An 11,467-nucleotide genomic window follows, 5' to 3' on the forward strand; every position below is an offset into this window, starting at 1 on the left:
GCAATTCAGGATGTTGGCTCTCATCTATACAGTGCCACAGGGACTAGGCTCTGACTAGCTTTGAACCCCTGCCAAAATCTTACAAAGTCCTTAGTGATTGTGAGTGCCAAACTTGAGACATTGGCTTAATTTTCAGACTGCGTTTTCTGAAAATCAAGCCCTTTTAGATGTCTCAAAATAAACACCCCGAACCAGAGGTACCCACAGTCACTAGCCTTTTTGGAAAAGGCCATAGACCTTCATTCCTCCATGTGATCCTGATGGTTGAGATCTCTCAACAGCCCAATGACCTGAATGCTGACAATTGGTAGAGGGATATTCACACCCAGTGAAGAGCCCTTGGCTCTGGTACTGGTGTAACAGTGCCTGTTGATCTCTCAGTCCTGGTATGTCAGGCCAGACTCTTTTGCCTGAAGGGTGTTAATGCATAAAGAGTTTCTATGCTTTATTTTTTAGTGTGAGATTGGGGGCTGATGATGATCAGGAGAGTGTCTCTACATGACCGGCTAGCGTAGCTGGTCATAGGGTATTAATTGACTGTGGACTGAATCCTTTGCTGGTCTGCGGCTTTTTCAAACTGAACAGGAGATGCACTCAGAGGCTCTCCAAAATGAACAAATTGCTCTTCCTGTAACCAAGAGAGAGAGGAGAAGAATATCTGATTTGGGGCATGTTAGTACATAAATCCTGCCCTTCTAACGGTGTTTAGAAACGCTTGGAAAATGACCTGGAAAACCCTGGAGAGCAGGAGCTTACATGTACCTGTCACGTCTGCCTCTGCTGAGTGCATAGAGTGATGAGCCAGCCTTCAAAATGCAGCCGATTATGCAGCCCTTGGAAATGTTTTGTATCTTTTCTCTCTGCCCACCTGCATGGAGTAAATCCTACTTGAATGATTTTCACCTCCAGTCGTCACCACCCCCTGTCTTAAGGGACCATTTTAAAGTATCCTCAGAGTACCCCTGTACAGTTCGGCTGCACCTGTCGCTACAGACTAACCTGTACTCTGCAAGGAATTGTTACTGGGCTCTTGAGTTGCTGCCAAAGGGTAGCTCAGGTGAGGCAGCGTGGTTCAGGGGACAGAACGCTGGCCTGAGAGCTAGGAGAGCTATGTTCTAATCCCAGTTCTCCAACTGATCTGCGTCAGTCACTTCAGCCAACAGTCAGGTTCTAGAGTAACAGCTGTGTTAGTCTGTATTCGCAAAAAGAAAAGGAGGACTTGTGGCACCTTAGAGACTAACCAATTTATTTGAGCATGAGCTTTCGTGAGCTACAGCTCACTTCTTCGGATGCATACTGTGGAAATTGCAGAAGACATTATATACACAGACACCATGAAACAATACCTCCTCCCACCCCACTCTCCTGCTGGTAATAGCTTATCTAAAGTGATCATCAAGTTGGGCCATTTCCAGCACAAATCCAGGTTTTCTCACCCTCCGCCCCCCCACAGACAAACTCACTCTCTTGCTGGTAATAGCCCATCCAAAGTGACTACTGTCTTCACAATGTGTATGATAATCAAGGTGGGCCATTTCCTGCAGAAATCCAGGTTCTCTCACCCCTTCACCCCCCTCCAAAAACCACACAGGTTTTGTTCTGTTGTTCTCTTTAGGTTGGAGCTTGTCATGACAGGCAAAGGCTCGCTATGTCTACACAGCATCCCGCAAATGGGACTCCAGTCTCAGGTGGGGCCTCTATGCACTGCCACCATGCAATTCCTTAAACTAAGAGTCACTGCATGTATTTGTGTATGTCTATTCCAGCTAGACAAAAGCAATAGGAAATGTGAGCGGATGGGGACCAGAAATTCCCAGGAACTCAATGGTATCAAATGCATTTAATTTCCCCCAGCCTAAGGAGAGTTTCATTTGCAGCAGACATTTTATGCCTTTTATTGTGGGGAGTGAGAGAAAGGAGCCAAAACAGAACTGAGCTAAACGCTTCTCAATAGACAGGCTGGAGCTAGTGATGGGCAAAAGCTGGGGGCCGTGTGGCTTGGGCTGATATTGGTTTGAGTCTATTACTCAATGAGGGTCATTCTCCAGCTCATCAGACCCTTCCTCAGTGTCCGCACTTTGGTCGTCTTCTTCCTCTCCCTCAATATACTCGTCATCATGACCATCTTCGTCTTCCCCATCCTCTGCATGGTCCTCCTCTCCTGCCACTTGCTCCTGTGGGTTCCTCCCTCCGTGCAGACTGACATCCTGAGCTTCAGCTGTCACCTGCTGCTTGCAAAAGGGGCAGGTTTTATTCCTGGGCTGGGTGTGAAGCCAGGTATCGATACACGTGCAGTGATAGGCATGAGAACAAGGGAGGATCTTCAGCTGGTCTCCTTCTTCATACTCAGCCATGCAGATCACACACGTCTCATACCGGTCTCCCCTTTTGAAGGTGCACAGGGTTATCTTCCGGCCCTTCGTGCACCATCGCGTGCAGACCACAAGCGGGATGGTGCAAATGATCACGTTGATCATGAACCCAAACTCCTGGAGGACATAAGGAATGACGTGGTATGCGGAGTATTTAAACATGCGTGGCCAGTGCTGCTTAGCAGTAGCCCACATGGAGGGCGTAGCAGCATCCTGGCAAGAGTTATGAGGATCTTTGGGTGCCACCAGGGTGACATAAGCCCCTTTTTCATAACGTGAAGCCCTTCTCAGATGCCTGTAGGCTGATTCCCCTGTGAAGACAGACTGGATCGCAATCTGCTGCCTGATTTCTTTGTCGTCAGTTACCATGTTCACCAGATGCTCTGCATTCACGTTGTGCACGACAGCGGCTTGGTACCCGGCTTGCTGTGCGTGAAGGACCTTGACACCAAAGGGGCAGTCAGACCGACGGATGAGTGCGATGAAAGCCTCAGAGGAGTTGGAGGATGCCGGCGGGCCTTCTATAGGATCACAGGCGTTTGCAGGCATGGCCTCGATCAAGTACCCCGTCAGCCCTTCACTCGGGAGGGGTGGTCCAAAGCATGCAGGCAGTGCATTGTAACCTACGCAGGTGGAGCCGTGGTCGTAAACCACACGTCCGAAGGCCTCCACGAGGGCAACGTCCACGAGCAGGAGCGCGGCGACCACACGGAGAGGGAGAGGGAGCGGGGGCCTCATGCTGAATGCTGATGGGTATCTCTCTGTGCAAGGGCCCGGGCTGGGCAATGAGGAAAGGCGTAACTGTGAAGGATCTTAGGAGGCAAACACACACTTATCAGCCTGCCTGAGTGGTATCAACATAACGTTCCTGGAGTCTTTGCAGAAGACCGCAGCTGCAGCAGGATGATAACTATACCCCACCTCTTCCCTGGAAGCTTCTGCAAAAGGCTTCCTTCAGTTCACCATGCTGGTGTGCTCGTTCCCTGGGCTCCACCCTCTCTCTCTCTCTCTCTCTCGCTCCTTGTCTCCAGCTGCTAGGCAACCTTTCCTCCCCACCTCCCCAGGGCTTTGTGACATCACCCAGTGACTGCTGCACTTCCCCAGGACTCGGTCTCTGTAACATCACTGCCAATCTGCCTTGCACCCTTCTCTCCTCCTCTCCTCCCTAGTTCTCTCCTGGCTGCCACTCTTCCATCTTTCTTGGACCCAGTTCTGTCCCAGTCCAACCTCTGGTAAGTTATCAGTATCTCCTGCTGCACTCAAGGGGAGTTGCTCGCATCCTTCTGAGGGATAAATGCCCTTTCTCTTGACAGTCCTCCCACTGCAAACGGAAATTCTTCACCTTGGGTATGGACGTGATGCCTGGAGAACACTGCATAGTAGGAATGATCTGTTAGGATCATCCTCTCCCATGTGGGAGGGGAGATATCAGCCCAGGCTGGTTGACTGAATTTGCTTTCTGCTTTAAAAACAAAAAGCCCCACCTTTTTCTTTCTACGAGTGTGATCATCTAGTGGACATTAAAGCACCTAGAGCTACAAGGCCAGAGCTTTTTGTCATTAGATAATGGAAATAAATAATCTAAACAAGTTAATCATCATTCAAAATAAAACAAGCAGAAGTTGAAATGACATCCATCTGTCCATCCACGCAGAGCAAAAAAACCCAATACACTATTGTCGAGACTGGCAGAAGCACGTAGGTTCCATTTAAGGTACCAAAACAAGGGGTCAGATTTTCCAAGTGCGCAGAACACTGGATTCATGCTGGGTGTTGACTGAGCTTTTCTGAAATTGTGGCCTCAGGTCACAATGGGAGCTGCTTGCCACCAAAAGATCTGGCAGTGCTGCCAATTCTCGTGATTTTATTGCAAGCCTCATGCTATTTGTTGTTGACCTCAAAGCTCCAACTGCTGGGGTCAGGGGATTGAAAGAGAATCTCAGCTTTCATTTAAATTTCTAGCCCTCATGGGGGCAGAGAAAGATTTAAAATGTGTCCCTAAAGGCTCAGAAACTGGAAGGCGAATAAGAAGATCCCAAACATTTATTACTCAGAAAAATCTCATGATCTGTAAGCCGACCTCATGACTTTTGGGTGTGTTCTGACACATGAATTTTGAAAGTGTAGGGCTAACAGTGCTGCTGGCTCTGCTGTGGGAATGGAGCACTTGAAATTCTGGCTTTGAGCTCTTTGGAATACCTGCCTACATGAGCCTGATATCCAGAGGTTCTCAGTCTCCCACTGAATTCAGCTGGCGCTGTGGATGCTCAGAGTCTCTGGCACTCGGTCCCTAAAGAGCTGCACCTTCAGTGGGCAACCCCTCGCTGAACTATCCCCTTTAAAGTATCCCCAGTGGTCCAATATGGTTTTGTTAGCCCTGTAGTTAATTAAAGATTCACCTGTACTAGGCAACTGATTGTTACTGGCCCCATGGGTTCTGTGTAAAACAGGTTTCATTGTATATATTTTCCTCCTGGAGAAAACCACAGGAAACGTTAGTGATGTGTGTGTGTGTGTGTGTGTGTGTGTGTGTGTGTGTGTGTGTACACCAGAGACTTCCAGCAGCTGTGATCTCAAACTCATTTTATTTTCCCTCATCTAAAACGTTTTACACTTGCAGAGGGACATTTCAATGCATGTCCATGTCAAAGGTCTATTTGGCAACACTCACTTGCTGTTTGCAAATTGGACAAGTCTTACATTGGGGCTGGATGAGGAGCCATGAGTCTATGCACGTGCCATGATAGACATGAGAACAAGGGAGGATCTTCAGCTGGTCTCCTTCTTCATACTCGGCCATGCAGATCACACACGTAACATATTTGTCTCCCGTTTTGAACGTGCTCATGGTTATCTTCTGCCTCTTCCGACACCACCTCATGCAGCCCACAACTAGCAGGGTGCACACGATCGTGCCGATTGCCATGCCAAACTCCTGGATGAAAAGAGAAATCATGTGTTTGGAGCAATATCCAAACTGGAGATCCCAGTAGTGCCTAGCAGTGTCCCCGATGGAGAACTTTGCATTGTCCCAGCAGGGATTATGATACTGTTCAGGTACCACTAGAGTAATATGAATGACTTTTTCAGAGTCCATAACCCTTCTTAGCTGCTTGGCGGCTGATTCCCCAGTAAAGACGGAAGGAATTCCAACCTTCTGCCTGATCTCTTCAACATTAGTCACCATTGTCACCAGTTTCTCTGAGTTCACATTGTGGACAATAGCAGCTTGATAGCCAGCTTGCTGAGCATGAAGGATCTTAACCCCCAGCGGGCAGTCATGCCTACTTATGAGTGCGATGAAGGCTGCAGAGGAATTGCTGCCTGCTGGTGGCCCTCTGATAGGGTGACAGGCATTTGCAGGTGCTGCCTCAATCAGATAACCCCTCAGGCCCTCTCTTGGGACAGGAGGCCCCAGGCATGCAGATAATGCTCTAAAATCTATGCAGGTGGAGTTCTGCTTGTAGACCACGTAAACAAAGACTTCAGCCATGGGCGCCTCTAAGAGCAGGAATACAGTGATCAGGCAGAGAGGCATCCACAGCAGAGACCACATGCTGGCAGCTGCTGGTGGTCTCTCAGTGTGCTGACCTAGTTCCTATCTAATCGCAGCCGCTGGCTTCAGAGGACTCTATGGGAAACAGCAGGAGAACTCAGCTCTGCTCATCTTCTTTGATGTCATCAGTGAGACATGCTGAAGCCTTCTAAGGCAATAACAACGACAGGACGAGGCGGGTGATTGTCTCCCAGTCCCTTCCCTTAGAGCTACTGTCAGCAGCTTCTTTCACTGCATAGTCCAGCTGAGTGGCTCCCAGCTGATGCCTCCCTTTCTCATTAGCTGCATGCAGCTGCCCAAGTCTTTGTGACATCACTCACTGTCTGCTCTGCTTTTCCCGGACCCTGTCTCTGGGCCCCAGTAAGAGACAAGGCTTTTGTGCAAGGGAGGGGGAGAGAGAGAGAGAAGGGAAATTCGGAAGTGCCGAAAGCAGAGAAGTGAGAAGAATGAGATGAGATGCCATCCAGCCCTGGGGGTGGAAGAAGGTAGTAGCAACCCAGCATTCCTTAGTTCTAGACGATGACAGGAAGCCGCAGGAACCAGAGCCTCTTAGAGGGCACGGGCTAGTTGTGAGGAGGACCCCTGTGAGGCTGGACAGACACCGTAGTGATGGGTGCTCTTATAAAAAGCCTAGGCAGCAGGGTGGTCTTGTGGGAACATCTGAAGGACTAAATAGGCCTCTAAGCTTTTGGGTGAGTTTATTCTAAAACCTGGAACCTTCCTTCATTTCTCATATGACTGTTTGCCCGTTTGTGCATATTTTTACATGCTTGCGCCGGGTTTGAGGCATATTCCGGTGCGTGTTTTTGCAATATTGACGCTGGGTTGGGTGACATCATCTTGTATTACAGTAGCACCTTGAGATGCCAACCAAGGTCAAGGCCCCATTATGCCAGAGGTTGTACAAACACACAGTCAGAGAGAGAGAGTCCCTAGCAGCCTCCCCCATTCTCCAATTCATCTGTGATCAGATTGGCAGAGGGTCTGGAGAGTTCAGATGCAACTGCAGGCAAGGAGCGAAGCTTCGTTCCACATATAATCCTGCAATCGAGGAGAGAAGCATGCAGCACAGAGACCAAATGGCTCATCGGATTTCAAGGAGTTTATTTTATTCTGTTTTCCTTAATACTACCCTGATATTACTTTTTGAGGTCTCCAAGCTCCGTAGGTGTTACAGTCACGGCATGCATGTAAGACAGGGAGGCTGAGCTTCAATTAGGTCCATGAGTGGATTTGTCTTTAGAAATGATCATTCTTATTGCTTCATATTAGAGTAACGCGTTGGGTATGTTTACACAGCCCATGACAGCGAGCCTCCCAGCCTGGGTCGATCAGAAGTGACCTTCCCAAGGCCACACAGCAGAGCCAGCAATAGTCCCAGTCCTGTTCCCTAAGTGCTGGCCTGCACGCCCTCCCCTATAGAGTGGTCTATAATAGGAATAACTGGGTTAGGAAACCTGATAGATCTTTCCAGTTTCTATGACATCTGTTGCAACAACAACTGTTGCACAGAGAAGTTGTTACACCAGGGTGGCGTCATAGGTTGGGTAACTAGTGCCATTAGCAGGAAGGTTTTTGGCATTAAGAAGACTGGTTGGATTAGAGCCTAACTAGAAAGAGGGCATCTGGGAGCAGAAAGGGGAGTGGGGAAGGGACTGAAGCAGAGAGGAGGCCAGCGTTTGGGGGAAATGGACACAGGGCATGGAGCAGCAAGTGTAAGGCTGGAGGGACAAGCGTCAGAGAGGAGGGATTTTTTCTGGAAGGCAAAGGAGAAGTGGCTGGAGAGCAGGAGTGAGAGAGAGGGGAAATGAGGCCAGGGTTAGCGTATGGAGAAGGGAGGGTCTAGGGGAGTGAGGAAAGGGAACAGATGCTGAGATTTTCAATGGAGCTGAAGGGAGTTAGGCACCGAAATCCCATTGAAATTCACTGATGCACGAGGTTTGCAAGAGAAACTGCTCAAGGAACATGCTGTATTCCTTACAACCAGCGTTTAGGATAAACTGTATCTCCTCCCCCCCCCCCCCCCCCCGCACTCCCAGATATACTCAGTGAAAACCTGTGTGAGTCATGCATGCATGTGTTAAATATGTTACAGCCACTCCTGGATGTGTCCTCTACCCATATCCTCTGGGGTCTGTGCAATCTACTTCCTCAGTATAATTGCGACTTATTTAAATGTCAACAAGCCACACATGGGAGGCAGCAGTTATGTGAGAGAGCAGAGCAATTACAGGGAACCGGTCCCATTTCACCACTCGAACAAAGATCCAAACTAGAGGAAAGGAAGAGACCATTTACCTCTCTATTAACCGATCACTTACACTTCCTATACTATTCTCTTACAATCCATTGTTGGGCTGGAACCCTCTGTAGAAGCAGAAACCCAAGACCAGATATTGCTTTAACTTATCCCAGTGGAAATCCTGAGCTACTCCTATGAAGTCCAGGGAGTTACTCTGGATTTACACCAGTGTAATTGCCACCAGGATCTAGTTCACAGGAGACCGGTCCTGCCAGGAAGACTCAATCAGCAACTTAGATATCGAGGTGACTGGCGCTGTCACATGGACATCGCTGTAACTCTAGCAAAGACTGTATTTCTGGCCTCAGATCCAACGTCAATTAGAGCTGCTTCAACGGTGAAATAGATCTGGATGTTTTATTCAAAGGCTTTTGCAGCACTAGAAAAGCAGCCCAGCCAGGTGTGTGATGTGGGTTCATAACTAATGTGTCTCATTGTTCTTTATTATTTGCATTATGGTTGTATTTAGCATCCCAGCGAGGTGCATATGTATTAGGTCCATTACCCTACATTCTGGACTATGCTGGTTCGCTGTGTTTATACTGAGCTCATAACGCTAGTGGCGAGAGCTGATACACTGGAATAAAATGACTGACATTCTCCTGGCTTTCTGGGGACTTCCCTATTCCTCACTCCCTGCGCTCATAAACCTAAATTCACTGCATGTATTATATCCACCAACAGCCAGCTTCCAATGCAGACTCATAGCTAGGGCTGACTGGAAAACAAGAATTCCATTTCACACACACATACACGAAAATTGAGTATTGGGCCTTTGTTTTCATTCTGCATTGGAACGAAATCTAGGCCTATTGAATGTTTTATTTTTGCAAACAAAGAAAAAAAACAGCAAGAGACCTAGCTCAGGATAGCTAATTGGTTTAGGGTGCTTACCGGAACGTGTGAGAGTCTGGTTCAAGTCCCTGCTGTGCCTGATTTGGGGCCCTGTCTCTCAATCTCACCTGTTGGTGCTGTTTCGCTTTGTATAAATAAATGTTAATTGGGGCAGAGAGTGTAGCCAAGTGGTTAAGGCACCTACATGGGATGTGAGAGATCCAGATTCAAGTCTCTGCTCTAAATCAGACAGTGGGCTTCTGGATATTCTGGGATCTCTCTCTCTCTCTCTCTCCATCCTGGACCTGAGAAACTTTCTCAACAAATTGGCATTTTCTGAGGAAAAAACATTTGTCAAAAATAATTCCTGACCACTTCTCCCTATAGGTCTCTTTTAGCAAGAGGTGGGGTGTGTGTAGTATTTCATAGATAAAATATATATTTTTACTATTCAGTGGGATGGTTTTTAGGATTATGATGATTAGTCGTACAGGGCTGGGGGTGGGGGTGGGCTTTTGATGATCCCCTGGTGAATCATAGAATGATAGAATCATAGAATATCAGGGTTGGAAGGGACCTCAGGAGGTCATCTAGTCCAACCCCCTGCTCAAAGCAGGACCGATCCCCAATTAAATCATCCCAGCCAGGGCTTTGTCAAGCCTAACCTTAAAAACTTCTAAGGAAGGAGATTCCACCACCTCCCTAGGTAACGCATTCCAGTGTTTCACCACCCGCCTAGTGAAAAAGTTTTTCCTAATATCCAACCTAAATCTCCCCCACTGCAACTTGAGACCATTACTCCTTGTTCTGTCATCCGCTACCACTGAGAATAGTCTAGATCCATCCTCTTTGGAACCCCCTTTCAGGTAGTTGAAAGCAGCTATCAAATCTCCCCTCATTCTTCTTTTCTGTAGACTAAACAATCCCAGTTCCCTCAGCCTCTCCTCGTAAGTCATGGGTTCCAGTCCCCTAATCATTTTTGTTGCCCTCCGCTGGACTCTTTCCAATTTTTCCACATCCTTCTTGTAGTGTGGGGCCCAAAACTGGACACAGTACTCCAGATGAGGCCTCACCAATGTCCAATAGAGGGGAATGATCACGTCCCTCGATCTGCTGACAGTGCCCCTACTTATACATCTCAAAATGCCATTGGCCTTCTTGGCTACGCTGTTGACTCATATCCAGCTTCTCGTCCACTGTAACCCCTAGGTCCTTTTCTGCAGAACTGCTGCCAAGCCATTCGGTCCCTAGTCTGTAGCGGTGCATTGGATTCTTCCATCCTAAGTGCAGGACTCTGCACTTGTCCTTGTTGAACCTCATCAGATTTCTTTTGGCCCAATCCTCCAATTTGTCTAGGTCCCTCTGTATCCTATCCCTACCCTCCAGCGTATCTACCACTCCTCCCAGTTTAGTGTCATCTGCAAACTTGCTGAGGGTGCAGTCCACACCATCCTCCAGATTATTAATGAAGATATTGAACAAAACCGGCCCCAGGACCGACCCTTGGGACACTCCGCTTGATACCGGCTGCCAACTAGACATGGAGCCATTGATCACTACCCGTTGAGCCCGACAATCTAGCCAATTTTCTACCCACCTTATAGTGCATTCATCCAGCCCATACTTCTTTAACTTGCTGACAAGAATACTGTGGGAGACAGTGTCAAAAGCTTTGCTAAAGTCAAGGAACACCACGTCCACGTGAAATCCGTGGCATTATAGTGCTAACAATAGTTGCATCAGCGGGTGTAACTCACCCCACAGGGCAGTCAGTAGGCAGACCGCGGGCCAAATCTGCACTGCCAGAGGCTTTTGAACAGACCCCAAAATCTTTTTATTTACTTATTATTATAATGATTGTTATTAGTTTTTAATTATTTTTTCTGGAGTCTGGACCTTGATTATACCTTGGCCAAGAAATCTGGACTGTGACAAAGAATAATTGACTACTCCTGCCCACACACTGACTAATCTGCTCCCTGTCCTGTAGCAAGCTTCTCCTGGGTGGAGTCCTGCAGAACCCCACTGAGGTCAATGGGGTTCTGCAGAAACATAAGGTTCTGAAATGGAGGGACTCCACTGTAGGATCGGGGGTTGAGTTATTTTGTCCATCTAAAGAGTGAGGCTTGGATATAGATTAATAGATTTTTTGACAGGAAGGGACCATTGTGGTCAACTAGCCTATAACTCACCAGACCACTTCTGCACAGATGTTCACTTTCACTGTAGTGCGGTGAAAGGTGTCACGCCAGGTTCTCAGCTAGTGCAAGTCATTGTAGCTAGATGGACTTCAGTGAAATGATGTTGCGTTACGTCAGCTGAAGATCTGGCCCTCTATCTCAAATATCTCCCCACAGCACATGCACAAACAGGGGTTTCCCCTGCCTCTGGCTCTTTCCTGCA

The 11,467-nt window shown here is 48.0% G+C and overlaps 2 protein-coding genes across 2 annotated transcripts; both read right to left on the bottom strand.

The window, feature by feature from the left end:
• Positions 1 to 2,027: 2,027 nt before the first annotated feature.
• Positions 2,028 to 3,110, bottom strand: LOC102936924 (E3 ubiquitin-protein ligase RNF167). Its single transcript, XM_007072214.4, has one exon. It carries the CDS (start codon positions 3,108 to 3,110, stop codon positions 2,028 to 2,030), a length of 1,083 nt encoding a protein of 360 aa, XP_007072276.4.
• A 1,915-nt stretch (positions 3,111 to 5,025) lies between these two features.
• LOC102936691 (E3 ubiquitin-protein ligase ZNRF4) lies at positions 5,026 to 5,928 on the bottom strand. The gene has a single exon (XM_007072213.3). The coding sequence runs from the start codon at positions 5,926 to 5,928 to the stop codon at positions 5,026 to 5,028; it is 903 nt and encodes a 300-aa protein (XP_007072275.3).
• Positions 5,929 to 11,467: the final 5,539 nt, after the last annotated feature.

The sequence above is a fragment of the Chelonia mydas genome, chromosome 25, assembly GCF_015237465.2.
Source record: "Chelonia mydas isolate rCheMyd1 chromosome 25, rCheMyd1.pri.v2, whole genome shotgun sequence".
Classification (NCBI taxonomy): domain Eukaryota; kingdom Metazoa; phylum Chordata; order Testudines; family Cheloniidae; genus Chelonia; species Chelonia mydas.

Excerpts from the sequence above, each read along its gene's own strand:
- LOC102936924 (XM_007072214.4), bottom strand. The coding sequence starts at position 3,110 with ATGAGGCCCCCGCTCCCTCTCCCTCTCCGTGTGGTCGCCGCGCTCCTG.
- LOC102936691 (XM_007072213.3), bottom strand. The coding sequence starts at position 5,928 with ATGTGGTCTCTGCTGTGGATGCCTCTCTGCCTGATCACTGTATTCCTG.